General features: G+C 32.7%; 1 protein-coding gene across 4 annotated transcripts in view; it reads left to right on the forward strand.

The window, feature by feature from the left end:
- The window catches only part of LOC114330181 (CUGBP Elav-like family member 1), a 1,522,900-nt gene that overhangs the window by 36,827 nt on the left and 1,459,340 nt on the right, over positions 1-26,733 (forward strand). For 3 of the 4 annotated variants that reach the window (XR_007696141.1, XR_007696140.1, XM_050642756.1), the window contains exon 2: positions 23,240-23,683. Coding sequence is in view for 2 of the 4 variants with exons in the window: in XM_050642756.1 (XP_050498713.1) it covers positions 23,517-23,683 (167 nt within the window). In the remaining 2 variants the exon portion in view is untranslated. The remainder of the gene's footprint in view (positions 1-23,239; positions 23,684-26,733) is intronic. The other variant, XM_050642757.1, reaches the window with a different exon arrangement.

Consider the following 26,733-nt stretch of genomic DNA (forward strand, 5'->3'; position numbering starts at 1 on the left):
TTAGAAGGATTATGCATAGAACCTTTTTTATTGAAAATTTAATGTAGAACATTTTTTATAGGTTGTTCATGCTAAACCGCATAGTTTCAGAAATATTGACGAAGAACCTAAAAAACTACAAATTTACCAATTTCTCCCCCCTCTATCCCCCAAACCCGACGCTCAAAATGGTGTGAGTTTTTTCTGAACATTATGTGGACCATATAGAACAATTTGGTGTTGGAGGAAAACTTTTACTTTGGATGTCTGGGTTATGGCATTACTTGGATCAATTATATCATACTATATATTGCTCCCAAAATTTAGTCATTTTTCCTACACTAAATCTGACGTCAAGTTGAATGCCGTAATATAAACATGGTCATTTTTTATCCTGTTTTCTTAATCGGGGCAAAAAATGAGTTAGGAATTTCGCATAATATATTTGTTTTAGAAACATATGTTGATCAGATGCTTTGGATCTAGACGCTTGCTTTATTCACTAATAACATTATCTAGTATCATTAATCAGAATGTAATTTTGAATCTAAATAATAAATTAGGTGCAGATGATTGTTTGCGCTACAAAATTATTGGAAAATTCAATAATAGAAAACAAGTTTTTATAAATATTTGAGGATTGAAAGTCATCACTTTTATAATTTTTAAAACAGTAATTGTCATTAATGTCACTGAATGTATTTTTTCGTAGCAACGAAGGGCATCTGGCGTAATATACTTAACGACGGGAGATTATCAAAAATTACCAATTTAATTCAGATTTCTGTAGCTTTCTATTGGTCAGAATCTCCTATGAATGAAATAATCAGTAGTAATTGCACAGGAGCTCTGAAATTATTGAATTTTTCCCGAGTGACAGTTTGACAGTTTTAATGCCTTCGGCTCGTGAAATTATGTCAAAGTGTCAGGAGAGCAAAAATTATATATTAATTTCAGAGGTCGAGTGCAATTTGTTGCGATTATTTCATGAATAAAACTGTTCAAAACCAAAATTTTATTGTAATTTATTTATGTAAGTACCATTAAACACACAGTTTTTATAAATATTTGACGATTGAAAGTCATCACTTTTATAATTTTTAAAACATTAATTCTCATTAATTTCACTGAATGTATTTTTTCTTAGCAACGAAGGGCATCTGACGTAATATACTTAACGACGGGAGATTATCAAAAATTATGTATTTAATTCAGATTTCTGTAGTTTTCTATTGGTCAGAATCTCCTATGAATGAAATAATTAGTTTAATTTTTATTTCTGTACCTTTCTATTGGTCAGAATCTCCTATGAATGAAATAATCGCAAAAATTTTAAATCATTAATTTAATATATTATATTATGTAGTTTCCATTTCATTTGTTTCAATAGTAGAGCAAAATATTAATTCCTATTGTTAATTCATAAAAAACATTCGTATGGTTGAAAACCTTTTCATTTGTAAAAAAAAATATATTCCAGTATCATGTAAATTTTGTGTACTGGCTGAAAGTACTGAAAAAGTGTTTTCGGTTAATTTTTTGAAATGATTAAACTATGTGCCAACCAACATCTGTATTCTGATTTTTAGGCTTACTCTGTAATGTGTTAACTTTAAAAGGTGTTTTAAGTGATAAACAATATTACATAATCTCTAGAGTATCTACTTGATATAGACAGGTAACTAAAAATATATCTTTTAATTTTTACTACTCAAAAAATTACGTGTATAGTATAATTAGTAGAGTACTTATTTACATTCTCTCAATATCTAAAAGTCAATGAAGGAGCACCACAGAATAAAACATCCCGAGACTATAAACGAAATTACTAATAAGCAGCGACGGACAACTGTGCATTACAGTTGCTATGAACTGAACTTTCAAATAAATAAACTCAAAAAGTTAATCCCTAAGAGAGCTCATAAAAATACTCTATAAAACCACGTACATCATGTGAGAAGTATTACTATATAGGGTGAGGCAGATAAAGGGCCTATTAGAAATATCTCATGAACTAAACTAAAGAAAATTATGAAAATTGGAATATAGGGGTTTTGAGGTGTGAACTATTTAATGAAAATATTATGGTCTCTTTGCCACTTCCGGTTATACCGGAAGTTGATTTTATCTTCGTTTTTTTAAATGGGACACCCTATATATTTTTACGTTTTTGGATTCTCCTCGATTTCTTCTTTCTTAAAGTATCATGTTTTGTAATATTATACAGGGTAGATTAAAAGGTAATTACGTTCTTTTATTAATTTCGTCGCAAAATTCACACCCTGGAGAATTGTAGTAGTTTTACATCAAAATCCCTTTATATGTTAAAATGATTTTTAATATGGTCTACTATTATTACCAATTATTAGTATAGCTAAATTTTGAATTTTAGTATACAGGGTGGGTCGAAACTCGGAATGTGTATTATCTGAATTTTCTTAAATGGAACACACTATATTTTAGTATTGTAATGAAATGGAATTTTATGGTACTTTTTAATTTTTTAAGCATTCCCTATACCCAACTGCTTTAATTTGTGCTTAATTGTTAATCGCACCAACAATCTTAACTACGTAGATATTTTGATAGCTCAACAATTATGGGCAATTTTAACTATCAGTCTCGATTAGTATGTATTTATTTCCGAAAAATTATTTGTGATTGCATATTTTTACCGCCAACCTAATAAAATTTCAGGTATTTTGTGTTGCAATTAATGTTTGGCTTGAATCACCAATAACTCACAAATTGAAGCAGTTAGGTATAGGGATTGCTTAAGAAATTAAAAAGTATCCTAAAATAGCATTTCATTAAAATACTAAAATACAGGGTGTTCCATTTACGAAAACTCAAAAAATACTCATTCTGAGTTTCGACCAACCCTGTATACAAAAAAGGAAAAATTTAACTATACCAATAATTCTTAACATAGTAGACTATATTAAACATCATTTGAACATAAACAGAGTTTATTGTGTCAAACTACTACAATTCTAGAGGGTGTGAATTTTGCTACGAAATTAATAAAAAAACGTAATTATCTTTTAACCTATCCTGTATAATATTACAAAAACTTATATTTTAAAAAAGAAGAAATCAAGGAAATCCAAAAATGTAAAAATATGTAGGGTGTCCCATTTAAAAAAACGAAGTTAGAACCAACTTCCGGTGTAACCGGAAGTAGCAAAGAGACCAAAATATTTTCATTAAATAGTTCACACCTCAAAACCCCTGTATTCCGATTTTCATAATTTTCTTACCTTGAGTTCTCGAGATATTTCTAGGCCCTTTATCTGCCTCACCCTGTATACCTAAGCATTCGGCTTTAGCTAGATATACTAAGAATATTAAAAATATAACAAAATAAACTAAGTTTCAAAAGTTATGCATCACTTAATATTATGCTTATTTTCATAGTTCATTTTTTCATGAACAGATTAATGGATTCCGCTAACCTTTCTTTATTATTTTAGGGTTTTATATGGTATTTTCACAGTTTGGTAAATCTTTACTCAAACTTTTTTTACTTATACCGTGTGAAAGAAAACAACTGTGTTTCTTATGTTAAGTTTGAGACACCCTGTAGGAGGACAAGGTACACGTGTGAGTTAGCATTGAAATCGTAATATAGTCTTATGTTTTGTGAAAATTTAGTTTTTTGAATATCCCTGATATCTTTAGAAACACAGAAAATAGACGGCTTTATTCTTTAACATGTGTTTTAACTGAAATAAAAATTTGAGACACCTGTTTGTATGGAGGAAAAGGTTCAAACATACATCAAAATTATGTTGTAGTCTCATATATTTTCTGAAAATTTTATTCCACAAGCCGAAAGCGTTATATACCTTGGAATGCACCTGGACAAAATTTTGACATGGAGAAACCATATACATATTATATGGAAAAAGCGCCAACAGTTAAACTTAAAATTTCGACAACATTGTTGGATACTGGGCAGAACATCAAAGTTGTTTATATGTAACAAACTGTTAGTATACAATACAATACTCAAACCGGTCTGGACGTATGGGATCCAGCTATGGGGTACAACAGCAACGTCCAACCTATCCATAATGGAAAGATTACAATCTTGTATTACGCTCTATAACAGACGCCCCATGGTTCGTGTCAAACAAAGACATTTATTGTGATGTAGAAATACCTCCGATCAGTGAAGTGATAGTACATAAAATGCCTAGAAATCCATCTAAATGCCCTGGCAATAAACTTGCTTAATAATAGTTAACAAACTCACTGACTAAATGGTAAAAATCCACTGGACCTGATTTATAAATCAGTTTTCTAGCTCACCGTAATTGTGTATACAGTTTAGATATATGTATTCTTTGCAAATGTGAACTGTACGTTTGTATGTATCATATTATCGGAATGTCATGTTTCGGACCTCCATGCTAGAGGTCTAATCATTGGACTGACCTCTCTAACGCCAATTTTTTTTACTTCGAACCCCAAAGACTTGTTAGAATAAAAATGTATACCATTTTTATTCAGTTGCAATGCGAAGGCAAAAAAATCTTATTTTTCACTTAGAATATACGGAGCGCAGTCTGAATAAAAATGGTATACATTTTAATTTTTATATTAGTATTACTCCTATAGAGTAACTAGGTCCATTTTCCGTTGGAACTTTACCAAGCTGCAGACGGGGGTTGTGAATTGCATAGTGTAGAATTCCTTTCTTTTTCTTCACTGCAGCATCCATCTGGCTTGCATATTGTAGAAGCCTTGGAGGTGTCACCAGGGAAATGGGCCAATAAGTTTTCAATTTAACTATCTTTTAGTAACATTTTTGATATTTTTCAATATTATTAATGTCGCTATTAGGATTGAAAAACTTTGCCTTACTTGTTAGAATATTTACACGTAACATGTCGCTGAATAAACCTTTAAAAAAATATATCATCGGTCTAATGCGCAAATTGCCTAAGTCACAAATTGAAAATTTTACAGGAGAGATAAAAAAGTGTGGAGTTTGCCTATGTTCTATGAGGAAAATAACTTTCGTTTAGCGAAATTGCCGCGAAATAAAATAATAATTGCGCTTGTGGGAATTGTCAGGCGGTAGCTTTTACCGTCTACTACTAGATTAAACCAAAAAACAATTTTCGCAAAAAATGGACTTAGGCAATTTGCTCATTAGACCGACGATATTCTGTTTAAGGCGATAAATTCTATGCTTTGATATATTTATTTTCATAGTCAGTATTAGACAATTTCGCCCATTGTTCCACATATTTGGTTTAACGATCTAAATTCAACGATCTTTAAAAACGCGGTTATTTCTGTAAAGGTGTTTTACGGTAAAGGTGTTTTAAATTTGTATCATGTATTTCCTCCCGAAATATAAGCAACCGAAAAGAAAATATCCAAGATAACTCATAAATTTTACAAAAATAAACTCAAACCCAGTCGCTATATAAAAACGTGTGTCTCCAGAATCTAATTTGAGCATTATATTTGTTTGCTTTCGCCCATCTACCTCTCAATGTTTGATGTTTTCTCTTGAGGATTTCAAATATTATTTACTTATTAAATAATAAATAATTTAGAGTCAAAACATTCTGTGTGTAGAGTTTTTGATTTATTTAAGTACTTTTGAGAGAGTTGGTCGTTTAGAGATTTTTCGGATTTATCGATGCATTAAATTATGAAGCTTAAATCTATCTGTCACAATTCAATGCGATTTTTCAAAATCAATTTACACCAGTGTGTATTTTGTAACATATGCTTCCAATAAAGTATCTAGATGGAATTTTGGTGTCACATATTTTTATGTGACTCATTAGAGTTGAATTTATCTTTTAGTATGATGTTATTTTCTAAATCTGAATTTTTAGTTTCCTTTTAAGATTTGTGCAATATAGTTTTTAAAATAACATTATTTGTCCTGTTTGCATATAATTAATAACTTTATTGTTTATGCTTTATTTTTGTCATTGAGGACGATAATTGGAGGGTATAGACTATCAAGGACATGCCAGTTTAGTAAAGATGATGATTTTGGGTCAAAAAAGCTTAAAACCATTGCGGAAAATGTGCCAGAAGATAAGTTAAAGTATTTTCTTGAGACGATGTTTAACAGGTATGTGTAGTGATAATCTTAGTAATTTTTCATTCCTGTTAAAGAAAGAGATATCTTATCCATATCGTCCAACAAGTCTTGTATATCTGTAGTAATCTGCAGGGCTTTCATTATTGGGTTGCCTTTCCAAATGAGTTGTAGAGGAATGCAGTACTCTGATCAGACGTTAATGTTTAATTAATCTAATTTGTATTACAGTCATTTTGTATAATTATTGTATTTGTGTCATCTGTTAAAATAGCTTCATTTGTTGACTGCATCCTAGTTGATGTCTTAGCTAATTTTGGTTTGTCACTGCTGGTAGAGTGCTCTGCAGTGGGAATTATTATAATATCGGATGTCTGGTCTTCAAGAGATTTTGTGTCTTAAGCTGATGAATGTATTCCTTCGTAGCCTAGTACTGGTAATAATTTAGTGGTTTCAAGCTGTTCAGAATGTGTATCATCTATTTAGAGTTGTTTGCAATGTTGATGGTAAATTATTTGATTGCGGCAATGAGGCTGTTTGTGTATTTGTGTTAGGATACTTTGTTTGTCGTGTATTGACACACTTCATAGGATCCGTAAGCAAAAATATCCTAAATGCCTTATTCTCGTTTAGTGCAGTCGCTGAAGGTGGATATGAGCTATTACTCCCGATTTCGTTGAACCTTTCTCGATTTGCATGAAAATTGGTGAGTGGTTAGAGGATGCCTCAAGGAACAAAGGTGACATAGTGGAGACTTTGGAAGTCATCAAACTTCTTTTTAGAAATGGATATTGGTTCTCGATAGAGTGGAACCAAAAAATACTGATCCAAAGTGCATAGTCGCTTTCTTGATTTTTTATTTCTAACTAAGACTAGTTGAAACTGAGTTTCTGTCTAAGAAGTTGTTTAAAAAAATCACGCAAACAAAAAAGACCACACAGACAAAAGTGCACATTCGCCACTATTCCACATCGCACTACTATTTTTAAAGATAATAGTTCAATGTTCAAATACGTGGAAGCACGGCGTAATTATAGGCCAGGGTAATAAGACAAAAATTTACCCTGTTCGTGACACTTCAGCAGGCAGGGTACTGAAGCATTTTTTCGACAGGTAATACCTATAGAAAAAGATTATAACTATTTCCTACGTAGGATCTGGAGGCCATTTTTATTTATTAACAATTAACTGTAAAAAAATGGCATTTTCCCTTTTTTTTTCAAATCAACGGAAAACAGTGAAACTTATGATTTTTTTAAAAAAAGATTTAGAAAAAGATTTAAAATGACGTATAACAAAGTTTGATGTACTTATTTGTTGTTAACATAATTGCGAAAAAAGGTCGGAGTTGCAAAAAGAAATATTTTCTCAATAACTGTTTTGTAAAAATTAGTGTACAGCTTTGAAATTTTTGTCACATGAGGGTTCTTTGGTGCTTAATATGTGATAAAAATTTCAAAGCGATTCATTTAATTGTTTAAATTTTATTCAAATTGTTTTTCCCAGAGAGCATTTTTTTTGCAATAACATAAGTCAGAAAAGAATGACCTTAGAACCATTCCACAGGTGTCAAATAAAAGAGCATGAGTTACATTTTCAACATGGGTTAAAAAAGTGAATAAAAAATACATTTATTAGTAATAAATAATTATGCAAAGGTATCGTCAATTTTTCTTTATAAACTTTTTGAATAACTTTTTCCAAAAAAATTAACTTTTTTACCCTGTTTTAAGTGCACAACTATCAAGTAATGTTATCTATATCATAATTGATAAAAAATTGTAATAAATATGTATAATTTCTTATATAACAAAATAAAAAGTTTATAAGGAAAGATTTACGATACTTTTGCATAATTATTTATTACTAATAAATGCATTTTTTATTCACATTTTTAAACCAAGTTGAAAATATAGCTCATGCTCTTTCATTTGACATCTGTAGAATGGTTCTAACGTCATTTTGTTCTGACTTATGTTATTGCAAAAAAAATGCTCTCAGGGATAAACAATTTGAATAAAATTTAAACAATTGAATGAATCGCTTTGAAATTTTTATCACATATTAAGCACCAAAGAACCCTTATTTGACAAAAATTTCAAAGCTGTACACTAATTTTTACAACAGTTATTGCGAAAATAATTTTTTTTGCAATTCCCACCTTTTTTCGCAATTATATTAACAATAAATGAGAATATCAAACTTTGTAATACGTCATTTTAAAGCTTTTTCCATAATCTAGAAGATATTTGTACTAAAAAAACCATAAGTTTCCCTGTTTTCTATTGATTTAAAAAAAAAGTGAAAGATGCCTTTTTTGACACTTAATTGTTTATAAATAAAAATAGCCGCCAGATCCTACGCAGCAAATAGTTACAATTTGCTCTTATAGGTATTACCTGTCGAAAAAACGCTTCAGTACCCTGGCTGTTCAAGTGTCATGGAAAAAACCTTATTACCCTGGACTATTAGAGATTCGCCAGTGTTGATATTAAGTTTCGTTACGATCCCAAAGAAAACAACTTAAGAACTGACATTTCGTCGTGAATGCATCAAAATATTTGACAAATTCACAATACTCTAAAGATATGTAGGTGCCCTCTATTAATAAGGAAATTAAATATCGGTTCGCCGATATTGCACATAAAAGAGGGCATATTAGATGTCGGTTGATGAACTTAACTCAAAAGCGTTGATTTTCGGATTTCGCCACTACTGTTCTCACTAGGCGTTATAGTTCACGTTTCGCTACCCCATATCACTACGGGTCATATTATGATTGTTTTATATAGTTGAATCTTTGTATGGCTTGTTAGTTGTTTTGATTTTATAAGATATTGAAGGGCATAAAGACATCTGTTGCTGGCTTGTATCCTATTGTTTAATTATTTCTTGTGATCCGTTATTGTCTTCAGTTATTGTTGTTTTTAGATTCTTAAATTTCCTGACGCGCTCAAAATTAAAGTCACTAATGGCAATATACTGTCCGGTTCTAATTGTTATAAGTCTCTATGCTAATTCTAACCTATATTTTATATCCACTAACTATATTGATTCAATGTTCCAGTCCAACGAAAAATGCAAATTATTTCCCGCTGATCTGTCAAAACTTTCAAATTAATTTATATGCCCAGTGAACTCAGTAATTAATCAAAATTTTTGTATTCCAAAAATGTCAAGTGTGTCTTTTTTAATTTACTTTCCGGTTCGTTAGCACCTGAAATTCGTTTCAGGTCTATTTTCAGCTTTTCAAAGTAAACGTTTATTTAATATGCTAAAAAATGCCATTATAAGTCCACATATTAGATAAGATGGTTAGTATTTCGTCAAAGAACGTATTCAAAATTTTATTAGTTAATCCACGTTTTTTATTTTTTTATTATAAAAAGGAAAATAGTATTTAATATCTAGTGATACAAGTGCAAATACAAATTTAGTATCTAGTATCTAGTGATAGTTAACAAGAAAATCTAGTAACTTAAAATCAAAACGTAAGTTATTTTATTTACATTAACCTTCGGATGACCAAGGGGGGTAAATTTGGACCCTCATTATTTTTTTATTTGACTTTAATATCATTCTAGATATCCTCATATTTTGAAATAAAAAAAATTCCCTATATTTTACGAATAAAAAATATATTCTGAAGTCGATGTTTAGTAAAATACCGTCTATTATGTGGAATTCCGAGTAGTTTTACACTGCGCGTTATCAAAATCGATTTTTAGACTGTGATGCATGTTATGTACCAATCATGACATTCCTGTCTGCTACAGTTAGTCATTATTATTATTTCCTGGCATATAATTATTATAGTTTCTTAGTATTTTGTGTACATATAAGATATGGCCCTCAAATATCTTACTGAGGCTGAGTTACAGGAAATTGTTACTGCTAGCGATTTTTATGATGATGGAGAAGATGAAATAGTATCAGAAAACGACGATGTATTGTTAGATGAAGATTTAAATGCTGAAAATATTCATTCCAGGTCATTTTTGACCTGGGGTCATTTTTTACCCCAGTTGGTCATCCGTGTAACAAAAAAAGGTTGGTCATCGGAAGGTTAAAACACTGAAAAGTTTTGTTTTCAACAATTCCACAAAATTTATTTCAATTTATTATCGCTACAGCTGTGTCGGCAGCTCTCTCATGTCATGTATTTTTACTATGACGCTGCACTTTATAGTCTTTAACTGAATAAGTTTGAGAAGAGAACTGCTTGTCTCAAGATGGCCATTTCGGCTAATGGTAGCCGATTTTTTTTCGTTTGTTAATTTCAATAGATTCTAATAAAGATAGCTTAGGGCCTTTGTTTTGAGCATGAAGAATTTGAAATAGTTCATTAAAAGAATGATTATGATCTATAAGGTGGAGTGTGTACGCAGAATCTGCATTTCTATTATTTAAATCCTTTTTGTGGCTAAAAGACCCCCGTGGGAACAGCGCTGCCCTTACAGGCTCTATTTACCCATGTTTTCGAGGTGGATCAGTCCTCCATTCTTCTCGTTCTTAAACTTAATTTCATATCCGGTTCCAGCTCCATCTGTCTCTTGCTCTTTCTTCTGCATTTCTGATTCCCATTTCCTCTAGATCTCGCTTCACCTCTTCCAGCCATTTGGATCTCGGTCTTCCTCTTCGTCTCTTTTTGCCGGGAGCCACTTTTTTACTATGTTTATTATCGCTTCTTTCCCTGCTCTCCATATATGCCCAAGCCGTCTCGATCTTTGTCTCTTTATTCTCTTGATTATATTTTGCCCCTTCAATTCCTCATTTATATTGTTATTTCTTCGACTCCTCTATTCACCTTCTGCTGTTTTTGTTGGTCCTTATATTGCTCGAATTATTTTTCGCTTAGTTATTCTCAAATTTTCTTTGTCTGTCTTGGTCATTGTCATCACTTGTCATACATTAATGTTGGTCTAATTAATGTTTCATAGAGCTTTAATTTAGTTGTTTTTGTTAATATTTTGCTTTTTATCTTTTTTTTTGTTGGCTTGGAATACTCTATTTATTGCCAATATGTTCTTTTTATTTCGGTTTTCCTTGTTCCATCACTAGACAGCATGATTCTTAGGTATTTATATGTACTTACTTCTTCAAATTTGTATCTTCCCACTTTGACCTCTCTATTAGAACGTTATTTTCTAATCTTAACATTTTTCTTTTATTTTCATTAATATTCAAACCATTTTCCTTCTTGTATGAGTTCCTCTACAATTTGCGTTAACATATCTCTTTTCTTTGCCATTATCACAACGTCATCGGCATATGCTACAATTTGACCTCCTTTATTTCTGAGTGTTCCGTCGTTACTTTTTCTTGTAATATATTCTATTGCCATGTTGAGAAATGTTGTGGATAAACTATAACCCTGCCACACCCTTTGTTTGTTTCGAACTCTTCTGTTTCCCCTATTTGCCTTTTCACACTCACTCTCGTATGGCTGATCGTCATTTTTATAAGTTTTATTCATTTAAGCGGTACCTGCAGCGTTTTTAATACTTCCAATAGTTGGTTTCTTTTCATAGAATATAAAGCTTTTCCAAAATCTTCGAAAAGTATTTCTAAGTTTATGTTAGATTCGTTCGCCTTCTCGATTATTTGCTTTAATATGTATATCACATCTATTGTGGATTTTCCTTTCCTGAATCCACATTGATATTAACCTACCTTATGGTCCGTTGCTTCCCGTAATCTTCTTTGTATTATGGTTGACAACACCTTATACTGTACTCAGTAATATTATGCCCCTGTAATTTTGACATTCTTGTTGGTTTCTCTTTTTATGTATTGATATGATTTGCCAAATTGATTTTTTATGTATTGATTATATGGCTCTTTTTATTATGTATTGATTATTTGATGAAAAGAAAAAGTAGATGAAGAACTAACTGACCCAATTGAAGCTGGTAATGGGATAAGACAGGGAGATTCCCTAAGTCCTCTGTTGTTCAACCTGATCATGGACGAAATAATAAAAAAGGTAAGAACAAAAAAAGGATACCAAATGGGAGAAAAACAACTTCAAATAATCTGCTATGCAGACGACGCAATACTAATCTCTCAAAGTGAAGATGATTTACAACGTATGCTGCACGAATTTAATATAACCGCTAGAAAATTTAACATGTTAACTTCCCCAAAAAAGACTAAATGCATGGTTATAACAGCAGATCTAATAAGGTGTAAATGAGAGCTGGAGGGTCAAATAATAAAACAAGTCGTGGAGTTTAAATATCTAGGCATCACACTATGCAGTTACGGAAAGCTCGAAACAGAAGTGGAAGATCAGGTGAATAAAGCCAACAGAGCCGCAGGCTGCCTGAATGAAACAATATGGAGAAATAAAAACATCGGAAAAGAAGTGAAAGGCAGAATTTACAAAACAGTCATCAGACCAATAATGACATACGCGGCAGAAACACGAGCTGATACAGAAAGGACAAAAAGAATGCTAGAAACAGAAAAAGCAGAAGAGTATAATGGAACGACCACATAAGCCGAATGACAACAAATAGAGTAGTAAGGACGGCGAGAGACGGTTCCCCAATAGGAAGACGATCAGTGGGAAGACCACGAAAACCATGGAATGACAACTTACTGGAGGAACATTGAAAAGCAGACAGAGTAATATCTATATAAAAAGAAGAAGAAGAAGAAGAAGAAGAAGAAGAAAAAGAAGATATAATTTGCCCTGTTTGCCAATCTTCTGGCATTTTCCAGATGCTTACTATCAGTTTGTGTATTTCACTATGCAATGGTTCTCCCCCTAGTTTTATGAGTTCGCTGTTATATGTTATCGTTCCCGGCTGCTCTTTCGTTTTTGATATTTTTAATTATTGCGATTATTTCTTCGAGTGTTGGCTCATTCGTTCCATTATTTTCTCACTCTCCCTCCATTTCTATAACCTGTTCTGTTTGATTTTCTGCCATAACTTCTTGAAGTGTTCCATCCAGACTTCATATATGGTTGATCTTGTGTTCTGCTATACGTTTGCTAAAGGTTCTACCAGTTTGGCAGATGTAAGCTTTTTGACAGTCATTACATGTAATTTTGTAGACACCACTGTGTAAGTGGCCTTTGTGTGTTTTGGGTTTGGCTCTTATTTTTCTTAATGTACCTGTTTCCTTAAGTTATTGTTTGTTCTGGAAGATGGTGCTAGACCTTTCTTTTTTATGTTTGGCTATTTTCATGATATCTTGTTTGTATATATTTAATCGAGAACAAGATACTGGGTTTTTTATTTGGTGGTAGGAGGAATAATTTTCTAAATAAAATATTAAATTTTTAAGTAAATCTAATGTAAAACAAAGTGTGTAAGATAATATCATCGATATTTTTTATTTTCTTTCAAAGGTATCTCGATATTATTATGTATCGAATAAAACTTCATTCAAATAACCGCTGCAGCTTCGCTGGATGGCCCCTATTCGAAAAATCGAATTTTCCATTACTTCGGAGCATAAATCAGGCTGAATTTGACCGATGGCATGAGATATGTTGGTTTTGAGCGCCTCTGTGATTTATGGGTTATTCGCATAAACTTGCGACTTAAGAACGCCCAACAAGAAAGAGTCTAACGTGAGATGACTGTACCGTTTAATCGTTCGTGCACAATATCCATTGTGGCATGAACCGCGTGGCACGTTTGGGTACAAACACAGTGAAAACATATTTTCGATTATCGGCCATCAACGCGTAACAACAGGGTGAATACCTGTAAAAGCGAGGAAAATTCTTTAAGTTTGTCAGTTTCGTCTACAACTTCTAACAAAATGTCGTCATCTGATGATGATAATGTTTGCTTTTGATTAAACTGAAAAAAGGGAGGGGTACACATCCTCTCAATGGCGAAACGATAATTTATGGATAATATCATCTATTTCAAAATTAAAAAAAAAGTAATGAACGATTCTTCTGAGATATGAGAATGACTAAATATAATTTTATTTCTATATAGGGAACGTGAAGTATCGCTCTCCATCTTGTCACAAATAGGGGGTCTTTGTGAAAATGACAGTAATAAGTGCCTCCTTATCCATGCACTTTACACATGCACATCCTCTAGAACAACTCGTACTAAAGCCGAAATAAACTATATTGTCATTAAGGTAAAAGAGAGAACTCTGGTTAGAGCTGGTTACTCCCACCGACCGGCTTTAACGGTGTAGGTACTTTGTTGCTATATTATTGACTTGCTATAAATTTACTATAGTCATAATAGCTGAGAATCTAGGAATAGCAAAAGAGAGAGAGAGAGAGAGAGAGAGAGAGAGAGAGAGAGAGAGAGAGAGAGAGAGAGAGAGAGAGAGAGAGAGAGAGAGAGAGAGAGAGAGAGAGAGAGAGAGAGTAGAGGACCTCGTTATAGCCACAGAATATGTAGCTTTAAATATTTAAATATAAACATCTCAAAATCGAAGAAAATGACAAATGTGGTACCCATCCAAAACTTCAGTATTGATGGGAAAGAGATAGAACTCTTAGATAGATGTAAATACCTGGAACATGAAATTATAATTGGCAGGAATAATGAGACCCATGAACTGAAGAGAGGAATCGGTCTTGTGGGCAGCATATGGAAAACTAAGCAAAACTTTTAAAAGTGAGCTGCCCACGTGCCTGGAGGAAAAGGTATTTGATCAGGGACAGTCTTGGCATACAGAGCAGAAATACTTACCTTAACAAAAATCTCGGCTACCGAACAGGCTACCGAAGTCAAACACAGAAGAATGGAGAATGTTAAGAAGAATGTTAAGAATGACTCTGCGAGACAGACACAGACAGACGAAGACTAAAAAACGAAGACATAAGGAGAAACACCAATATGACTGACGTCATCGAAAGGATGGCTAGACTGAAATATAAATGGACAGGACATATAGCCAGAATCGCAGATCAGCGATGGACAAAGAGGTTATTGCAATTGGTACCAAGGGAAGACAAAAAGGAGTGTCGATCGACCATCTACAAGATGCACTGAATATTTCAGAAGGCAAATAAAAAGTGAATAAGAGCGGCTCAACAAAGGTGGTGTTGGAAACACGAGAAAGAAGCCTATGTTCAGCAGTGGATTTGATGATGATTCATTTTGATAACATATAAGCGCAGCTAGGCGCTGAATCTGCTTACACCGTCCTGAATCTTTCTATGGTTTGTGTCTATATCATCTACTTTAGTCCAGCCGTCGCCTGTGATGTTCCAGCTTATGTCGTTCCCAAAGAACTACGAAAACGTTGATAATGCTACAAGTCCAAAATTCACACCATACAGTAACTTTTCCTAGATGCAATGGGCACTCTTAAATCTCATAAGTATCGATATGGTCTAAAATTCCATAAGTTTGTTTGTTGACCTATCCATTCTTACAAAAATAGACCTCATCTGAGAAGATGCTTTGATGAAGATTAGATTTAGTTTCCAAATACTCCAGAATCCATTCAGCAAACACATGTCGTTTTCTTTGGTCATTTACCTTCAGCTCCTGGAGCAGCTGATTTTTTTATAGGTGTGGATCTAAGTCACATGCAGTGACTTGGGACAAATGCAAATTTTTACCAAGTTCTGGTATGAGAAAGGCTGAGTTCTTGTGAACGATGTAAAATTGACTGTTTGGGATTCACCTGCTCACTCTCACGCACCACGGTGACGTTTTTGGCAGAACTGGCGTTTCATCGACGTACCGTTTTTGGGTTTATAATTTACTAGACCAGAGGAATCAACTTTATTCACTACCCCAAGAAAACCCCCATTTTGATAAAACAAAAAATTTATACATGATGTTGTACGCCACATCCGTCCTTAGAGATATGGCAAAAGGTCAACTTAATAAGTGACACCTTGGAAAATATGGCCGCTACCAGATATCAAAGTTCGGAAATATCTATTGGAAAACAAGATATATATTTTTTAAATCATGAGAAAGTTGCCAATGACTTCATAATACTAATGTATAGGAAATTAATTAATACGCACAATATTAATTAGTTTTTATTGGTGAAAAATTTGGGCTTCCGGTTTCAAGGCTTACAATACAAGTGACTTGTTGTTGCGTTTAGTAAATTTCAATTTCCGACTTATCATCGACTTATTTCGTATGCTTTAAATGATGACGCACGGGTAAAGATTCCCGGACTCAACTTTATATGCCCCATCATCAGGTTCCAGTACAAAAGTTTGAAGACAACGAATTTTGTTACAGGGCCTGATGATGGAGCATCTAGTATAAGCCTTGGAACCGGTAGACCAAATTTTACAACAATAAAAGCTATTTAAGATTGTGAATATTGACTAATTTCCTATACATTAATTCATCATCATTCTCTTTGCCTTATCCCTATACGGGGTCGGCCTCCCTAATTGCAGTTCTCCACACAATTTTATCCTGGGTCATATCAATATTAATCCCCTTTACCAACATGTCCTGCCTAATCGTGTCCCCCCACGTCTTCTTTGGTCTTCCTCTCCTACTCCTTCCAGGAATCTGCACTTTAGCTACTCTTCGTATTGGATGATTAGCGTCTCGACGTTGAACATGACCAAACCATCTCAAACTATGCTCTCTCATTTTGGCATCAATTGGTGCCACACCTAGACTTCCCCTAATATACTCATTTTTAATTTTATCCTTTCTTGCCACTCCACTCATCCATCTAAGCATTCTCATCTCCTCTCCTAATTTCCTATACATTAAATATTTTTTAACTGGAATGCAGGTACATAAGATTTTGTACCAATAAGTGTGTTTTGCGTCTAGTACAAAAAAATCATATCAGCATTGATGTAAATCGTGTTTAAATAATTATTACTAACTAGAGTTTCAGACACTGCCTCATTATATGAAAAACAGATGTACTACTATTCTATTTTAGTTTTAAATTGACGAGAATTTGACAAAGTGACTCGAAAACTGGCGTTAAAACATATGTTACTGCAAATATTCTACTTCTGTTTTTCGCTGATCGTTGGCATCTATATTATTTTTTATTATTTCAAAAATGAGTGTTGACATAGAAGAACTAATAACAAGCAAATGTAAAGCAAAGTTGTCTATATGTATTATAATATTAGAAAAATATATCTAATTTCTGTCTACTCTAATCTTATTAATTCTGACATTTTTATTACACATTTTAAAATTAACGACTAATATTTATACAGTGTGTTCCAACAAAATGACCCCCCCCCCAGAAACTCATAAACCAATAATTTCTTCACAATTTCAAAAAAATAGGTCAATTTAGGTCAATTTGCATTGGAAACGGGACGAATTTCAAGCAAAATTCATGCCCTTAAATGTAACCCCCACTGCCCCCCAGTTTTTTTTAAATAGCAAGTGCAGTAGAGTTGCACATCATTCGAAAAGTAGTTTTTTTCTCTACACGAACCTCTTATTTTTTTTTAATTTCCGGAATAACTTTAAAGACAATTTTTTATTTAATTAATGTATAATACATTTTTAAGTCCAAAATTATCTTCAAACTTATTATGTAAATTAAAAAAAAAGTGAGTGTCGTATAGAGAAAATAATTACCTTTCAAACGGTGTGCCACTCGAACACACTTGCTATTTAAAGAGAAGTGGTGGTTGATGCGGGGCAGTAGGCGGTTACATTTGAGGGCATGAAATTTGCATGAAATTTCGCCCCCTTCCCCATTATAGATTGAATTTTTTTTAATTTTAAAGAAGCTTTTAGTTTCTGAGTTTCGGGGGTCAAATTTTCGTTGGAACAGACTGTATATTATTATAACTGACTTTCTTCAATGCATTGGCCTTCGTATACGTTTATGTTTCTCAATTTTATTTTTACCCGTACTACAGTGCGCGTCAGAGCAAACAGGCCACCCAAAAATTCAAGAATTTTCATATTTATTTTTATATATTTCTCTTTTTTCTTCTCATTTTTTATGTTAGACAAATTAGATGAATTATCACCTGTACTGAGAAGCTAGACTGAGCCTGCAAAAAGAATAAACAAATTAGCAAAAGCTATTAAACTATAATATTCTCAGAACTCATTATTTACGAATCAACGAAGCTTCGCGCAATTGATGGTCTTGAGAACTGTGTGAACTATTGTACTGATCTAAAGAGTTTTGAGATATCTAGTGAGCTCATTATAGTGAAGTGTATTTGCTAATAGCAATGAAAAAATATTGAAAGTCTGTTTAGATTGTTACATTGCTGGAAACTGAAGCAAGCCAAGAATGAGCGGGTTCCAAGAAGGACTGTCAGAGAAGTTCGCGTTCTGAGTTCTGACTATCGATGCATTGCGAAACCGGACGCAAACTACTAGATTGCTCCAAAGACAAGCCCAAGAACCAGTAATCAGCATTTCTATCATTCGACGAAGGTTAGGAGAAGAGTTTGGCAGTTTGCAATTCAGAAACGGGGTCATTACTTACTGCCGCTGACAAAATACTCAGACTTGGTAAATGGTAAACAAAGTCAAACTATGTAAGGTACAGAAGGGCATTTGAGGAGTTATGCTGCCTGCATTCAGTCACACCGAGTTGCTTTTGGTGGTGGCTCATTAATATTTTGGGCAGCTATTATTTTTGCTACACATGGATCTTGTCTTGATCGAAAGGGCCACATTAACAACATAGAGATATAACAACAAAGATACGGAGATCCTACAACATTATGTAATGCCATATGCTGGGTTTATTGGGAATGGTATTCTGCTAGTGCAAGATAATACGTGACCTCAAACGGTTAGAATTGCCACACAGTATGTTGAAGATAATGGTATTCCAAAAATGGACAGGCCTTCTCAAAGTACAGACCTTTGTCCTATTGAGCATATACGCAGCTTTCTCAAACCGATGTGTAAAATGTCGTATGCCTCCTCCAAAAACATGTGAAGAGCTTCTTGTGACTCTCATTGATTAATGGACCAGATTTTCCTAAAAGGACAAGCAAGCCAAAACGTGATTAGTTCTATGCCAAATCTAAATATGAGTGTTATTCAGAACCGTGGGGGCAACACCCATTCTTCAAAAGGGTGATACTTGACTTTTCTTGAATCTATAATACAATTATTGTTACAACAACTGACTGTAACTGTAATGGTTCATCGATCAATACGTTTATTATTTTCTCAAATTTTTCTTTATTTTTAATTAGCTACTAATGATACGTACTACGTACTTACGTACTACAAGAGTAACTGATTTAATTTCTTAAATTTGATGAGTGGCCCCTTTTCTCTGACGCGCAGTGTATATCATCTTAGGTATAAAGTAGTTAAAATGATATTTTTGGGGTTTCAGCATACAAGTAAATTTTTAGAGTCATTTTAAAGTTTCAGACGCCCATAATATAAAGATGCCCAGCTTTACACAAATTACTACAGGTTGCTCATGTTAAGTCCTCCTGGGATCTTATAAAATATCTCGATGTTTTTGCCGGTACTACCGGTAGCTGAATAGGGAACTCCCCTTTCATTCATTATATTCCCTTAAAAATTAAAGAGAGAGCTTATAACAAGTTAGAATAGAGTAATAATGTTATTACGTTGTTCATATTATTTAAAAGAGTTAACTCAATCTCCCACTTAGTTTTTAAAATTATATATTTAGACAAGTCGAAAACGGCGGGTTCGTTGGAAAAAATATTCCCATGAGATTTTTTTTTCATAATCACATTCGTGAGACACCCCAGAATAAGGTTCAAGAAGTCGCCCACGCGAAAAGTGGTCCAATTTTTTTAAGAATTTTTTTAATCAAATTGCAAAAATCAATATTTTTGGCCCGGACAAAATTTCTTTATTTTTTAAATTTTTCGGACCGTTCCGGACAGAAAATTTCTCTTGTAATTTTTCTCTAAAAATGATCGTGTTCGAGTTATAAGCAATTTAAAATTTGAAAAACAGGAAAATGGCCATATTTAAGACTTAATAACTCGGTTAAAGATGATATTATTATGAAAGTTAGAAAGTGACTAAATCAAATATAAAGCCGCCCTTCATAATCCTAAAGAAAGTGTCATTAATTTATTACTGAGCTGTTATTTTATTTATTAATAATGAGCGGTAAGATCGTATTGACGCGGCTGTAAATGTGAGTGCGAGTGAGATGCGCCGTTGGACTGCCTGAATGGCATCTTTTCGCATCATCATGGACGGCCGCCTAATACGTGCATGGCACTCATTATTTTTACTTAAAAATAACAGCTTAGTAATCACATAATGACAAAAATTTCTTCAGGGCCGTGTAGGGGGGCCTTTAATCTTTGATCTAGTCACTTTCTGACTTTCATAGTAATAACTTTTAACCCAGTTATTAAGCCTTAAAAGTCGCTATTTTTCGTTTTTTTTTTTCAATTTTAAATTGCTTATAACTCGAAAACGATCAACTTTAGAGAAAAATAATAAGAGGCTTTTTTTGTCCAAAATGGTCAAAAATATCTAAAAAAAAAATTGTCCGGGCCAAAAACATTGATTTTTACAATTTTATTAAAAAAATTTTAAAAAAAATTTGGACCACTTTTTTCGCGTGGGCGACTTCTTGAACCTTATTCTGGAATGTCTCACGCATGTGATTATGCAAAAGAATCTCATGGGAATATTTTCTCCAACGAACCCGCCGTTTCCGCCTTTTCTAATTATGTTCTAATGACAAAAAAATAATATACAAGTTTAGTTCACGTAGATCCACTTTACTGGAACTGCCACTACGGGAATCTTTCCCACTCTTGTAAAGATAAAAGTGTTTGAAGAAAAGACCAAAAATAAAAGTGTATCAGTAGATAAGAAAAAATTAATATTTATTTCTTAATAGATTCGACTAAAATGTTTATCACTTAAAAACCTTTATATTATGCTAACTTGCATGTAAGTAGGCTTTGGAGTGTGCTGACCGTGTTGCCACTTTTAAAAGGGTTGATAAAATTAAATATTGCATAATAATATTATAATTTGTTTAAAATATTTTAAAATAAGTTAAAAATTAATTATTATGGAAAGTTTATTACTTTTTTCTAATCAATGTGAATTATTTGTATTGACACATTTTATTATATTTGACGAAAAATACTGATCAACAGAAAATAAATTCTATCTAAAATTCTTGCCAAAAAAACAATGTTGGTATGAAAATTATTTTGATATCATGGCGCCACATTCTGTAATTTATTTCGTACATATTTGCAGAGAGTTCATTAGCAGAAAATACAGAGTTCATTTATATTTGTGATGTTTTTATTAATGTCTTTTTTGACGTACACACTAAACAAGATCATGATGTATGTCTTAGTAAAAAAATCAGAATATATCAGAAAAGAAAAACACTGTTACACTTTGGAAATCGTTCTAAAAACAGCTTTCTCAAAAAAATTGTAAAAGTGGAAATCATATTTCCAACTCATCCTCAACCTATTGTTCTTCTGCTAAATTAATTCTTAACTTTACCCATTCTTGGTCTTTTTCTCTTCTTTATTTTTTCTTCTTCTTTTATAGCTATCAAACATTCAGTTACGTACATCATCGCTGGTCATTTCGTAGTTTTATAGAGATTTCCTTTCAATTTGAGTCAATTTTTTCTGTCACACAACACATCATTCGCCTCCTTCATACTATTTATAACGTAGTACGCTAGTTTTATCTTGATAAAATTGCTTCAAATTATTACAGATCTCACTATCGTAGCTCCTTGTCAGTACAGTGAAACCTCGATAACTCGGATTAATCGGGACCGCGGCCGATCCGGATTATCGAAAATCCGGGTTAGCCGGAGAATATGGTAAAAATTACTAAAATACGGTATACTTACAGATAAACTTCTTTATAGTTAAAATAACATGAAATATATATATGCACAGTACCTAGACATCTAAATTATTAAAAACGCCCAAACACAAACCTAAGCAAACGGAAGCAAACAAAACAAGACTGTACTACACACAATACAGTCACAATCGGAACGATGTTATGAACAGTGAAAACTAAGACCATTGTTTAAAGAAGAATTTTTGAAGTTGTACTTCTTTACGATCGAGAGTGAAATTTTATAATACCGGGCGCGTGCGCACACAGACCGTATGTAGTTCGTTGCTAATCTTTCAAGATATGTATGTATCAGTGCTGTCAGCGCAAATAAGTCATTAAAAGGATATATTAATGTTTTTAGTAAATGTATTATTTATTATAATTTTTGTGTCTTTGGATTTGTCTTCCTCGGGAATAAGATATTTTATAATAATATTGAGCATATTTAAAGTATTTTTGTACACTTCGCTTTGTCTATTAAATTTGTCAGTATGTATGAGAAATCTTGTAACCTGTCAAAGCGAAGGGAATATAGCTCAGTGGGAGAGCGTGTGACATTAGATCGAAAGGTCCCGGGTTCAAATCCCGGACGATTCATATTCTTTTTTTTAATTTTTGGTATTGTTTTAATAAAAATTTTTTAAAAGTGGTAGGTAAGAAAGTTAGTTTAATATTTAAATAAAATACAAATAACCTGTTAAGTATATTTATTTCTTTGAAATTATATAATAGAAGTATAACTTCTTACGTGCGTACAACGTACACACACATTCTTTTTTTAAATAGTCTTTTAGTCTTTTTTAAACAATGCTAAGACAGTTTGAAATAAATAAAGCAATAACAGATACCTGTTGTTTCCGATAAATCCGAGAAAATGACCGTCGCTCTGCCGCCGTCGACGTGTGCCATGAGTCATTTTTACTATCGTGTAGACTACAACATAGTTCATATTACACAAATACACATTATGTCTCAAATATTATATTACATACTATCCCTTGCAAGAGACTGGGCCAGATCAAGAGACTGGGCCGATATCAAGAACAAAAAATCCGAATTATCTTGCAACGGATAGTACATTTTTATTGTTGAAATGTTTGTCTGATGAAAATCGGTCCAGGTTAGCCGGACTTCCGGGTTATCGGGCGCCGACTTATCGGGGTTCCACTGTATTATGAATAATACTGACAAGGTGCTACTAATCTTACGAAATTTAAAATTCAAATGTTAGCTATTACTACTATAAAAAGCACGGTTTTAATTGCAAATATAGCTAAAGCACGGTTTTAATTACAATTATTGCTGTACTTTGTAATATGTAATCATAATCTAACACTATTGTAACCCAGTGGCATCACACTCAGCACAACAGTATTTTTATAATAAAAAAAAAATAACCTTTTTGTTTCGATTTCAGGCATTTACTAATTGTTTTCGTGTCATCTTGTTGCTGCAAACGCTTTGTGTCTGTACTGTCTGAGCAACTAAAGCATAGTTCCATCCACCGTTTTTAGAGAGCGGTACTACCAATAGCGATGATAGTGAAAAAAGTGCTCGAAAGGTGACTGTGTCGTTTAAGAAAAGCCTCGGAACGCCATATCTGTATGATAACAGGTGAACTTTATCTTATCTGCGAGAGAAGCCGCACAGGTGATAAAATTTTTTTGATAAGTTAGTTGCGAGATCGGTGTCGAATGAGAATGTTGCATCAAATGGACGCGTTTAGCGACAAATTATCCGCAGGTGGAGCTAGTGTGGTTGTAGGTGCTATTAGTCCTAGTCATTCTTCGGTTTTGGATTCCAATGCCAACAGGATGCATCCCTATCTGAAGCAGGTGGCTAACGGAACTACACCTAAAAGGTAAGTTTGGCACAAGTTATGTACATATTCAAAATATTACTAAATCAATGGCATATTATTGATTTTAACATTGCGTCCTTATCTACATGCGAGATAACGGTAGTTATGTCAACAAAATATTTGATACGAATATTTGGTAGGGTTTTTATAACAGCTGAATAATAATAGGATGTTTCACTGGAATTCTAAATATAACAAATAATACTGCTAAAATTCTTCTTCTCCGTTGTGTGTCGTGCTTGTTTTTAAGCGTTAGCTGTCGTCGCATTACCAAGCTGATGAAATGTTTCTCGGTCGGCAGCTATATGGAACAATTTATCGCGTTAGACCAATCCAGTGGTCGGCAAAGTGCAGCTCCGGAGGCGCATGTAGCTCTTTGGCTCCTTAGGGGTCATCCATAAACTACGTCGTTGAGAAGATGGAGGGGGGGCTTGCTTATTACGACGGAGTACGACAGGGGGGAGGGGGTATGAGTGCCCATTCGACGTCGTTTAATATATTGGTATATTTAAATTTGTCGCTATTGTGTCTATAAAAATAATTTTTTACTAGCTTCTACCAGCATTAAAGTATCAGATATTCATATAAAAACGTATAGTTTTTGATATGAAATTGAAAATAAAACAAAACGTTTACGAATAAATATAGATACTTTTATCGCATACTTTTCATTTCGTTTTGATCAGTCACGGCGTTAAAATATTATTAGGTAGCACTTTTGTACAGGACAACAAACAATAAGACATTGTTCTTTGGGTTTAATCAATCGCTTCTATATACAGAACAACGTCTGGAAACAAAAAAATTTAAATTGTTAGTTCATTTATGTGCTGCATGCTGTGTGTGAAACAACAGTTCTGAAAGAACGAATAGAAATAAAATATTGTTTCCTATTTTGATAGTAAGTCGTATTTATACTTAAGAAATGGCATCGAAATCAAAACAAAATAAATATAAAAATTTATATGATGCAGTTAAGAAAGCATACCCCGCAAAATCTTGGTCCAATGCTATTTAAATGCATTCATTTTTTCGAATACTAAGAAAACTAATAAATATTTTTGAAAAATTTAAACGCAGCGCAGATTTAAAGACTGCATTATTGCCGAGGGCCAAATGTTCCTGAAAACATATATAATGTTTATTTTAATAAGTTACATGGGTGAAAAAAAGAGAAAAGTTTGTCTGATTTTTCATTTTAAATATTTCATTCAAAAGAAACCTTTTGTTTATTCTAAGGGACTTTCAACCCTCGGTAATAATGTAATCTTTTATTGTGCGTTTAAATTTTTAAAATATATTTATTAGTTTTCTCAGGACTCGAAAAAAATTAATGCATTTAAATAGCATTGGACCAAGATTTTACGCCTACCCCCTCATATTTGATTAAAAAAACAGAAATAATATTGATTTTTTTTAATCAATGAAAGGGGGGTCGTGAGTTGCAACGACGACGTTGACATGGGGGGAAGGTCGTCTCTAAACGACGAATTACGACGGAGGGGGGGAGGGTATTAAAAAGTTCAAATTTTGTACGAAGTAGTTTATAGATGCTCCCTTAGGTGCGGCTCTGGCACAAATATCCACGGAAAGCGCAATAATATTTTCATTTAAAAAAAAAACTTGGTAGGAAAAACATTACCTCTACATTTTATTCTGATAAATTAGCTTTTATCAAACTTACAAACTTTTAGAAAAGTAAGGATCTGTTTTTAGGTGGATGTGAGAGGTGGCATTCAGATTTTTGCGGATAAAGTTAGGTGATAACTTCGTTAATAATAATTGATTTATGCTCCTTCTCAAATATGCCCGGAACATTAACAAAAAAAAAATAAAATTAAAAATTTCAAAAAATTTCGTTTTTTTTTTTTTCTAATTTTCTTGCTTATAACTTAAAAACTGTTCATTTTAGAACAAAGTCCTTTACGAATAAAATAAAGATAATTAAATTTTATATCAGATGCGACTGGTTAAAAATGTCTTAATTTATCACCCTTGCTTCAAAATAGCAATAAATATAAAATAAGGGGGCAAAACAAGCCTGTCTTTATTCAATGATTTTCCATCACTTTGGTTACACTTGGAACCTTCCTAATTCGCTTAGAAAATTTTTGTAATGTGCTACAATCGTACACCAAATTTCATTAAAATTGACTTACTAGATTTTGCATAATAATTTTGCAATCTAAACTTTTTTTAAAAAGTTAAAATTTTTTAAAATATTTCACAACAAAACTAGAACATACAAAGATTTGTCAATTTTTTTACATATAAAGAAGTACTCCACCTATCTAATGCACTTTACAGAATTGAAATCAGATTATTTAAGCAGCCTCAGCAATGTTTTAAATTTATAAACAATTTTTTGGCTTATAAACAAATTAGTGCTGTGGCCAGGAGGGGGTGCTACGGGCTTCTTTATTTAGATGGACTTACCCAAGTTTTTTTATGTATTTTGACCTGTAGAACGCGAATTTTTTGGGTAACAGTTGATCCGGATGTCGATAAGATTTTTATAAACAAAGAATTTGAGGAATTACATAAAATCTATTTTTCGCAAAATAAAACATTTTTTTGTATTTCTTGGGTAATTCTAAGCAAAAAATGTTCTTACAAGTTTTTTCGTAGAGTGCATAGTTTTCGAGATAAACGCGGTGAAACTTTCAAAAAATCGAGAAATTGCAATTTTTGAACGCGAATACAGTTTGATTAAAAAATAAAATAGCAATTCTGCTGACAGCATTTTAAAGCTTAAGTCAAATTATACCGGTTTTAGTTATTTGCATTGCTAAAAATTAATTTTTTTAATATTAAACACAGCTATTTTTTTATAAGCCAAAAAATTGTTTATAAATTTAAAACATTGTTGGGGCCCCTTAAATAATCCGATTTTAATTCTGTAAAGTTTATTGATAGGTAGAGCACCTCTTTCTATGTAAAAAAATTAGCCAACTTCTAAATGGTTTACTTTTTGTTCAGAAAGATTTTAAAAAATTTGAACTTTTTTAAAAACATTTTGATTGCAAATTTATTATGCAAAATTTATTAAG

This window comes from Diabrotica virgifera, chromosome 2 (genome assembly GCF_917563875.1).
Source record: "Diabrotica virgifera virgifera chromosome 2, PGI_DIABVI_V3a".
In the NCBI taxonomy this organism is placed as follows: Eukaryota; Metazoa; Arthropoda; class Insecta; order Coleoptera; family Chrysomelidae; genus Diabrotica; species Diabrotica virgifera.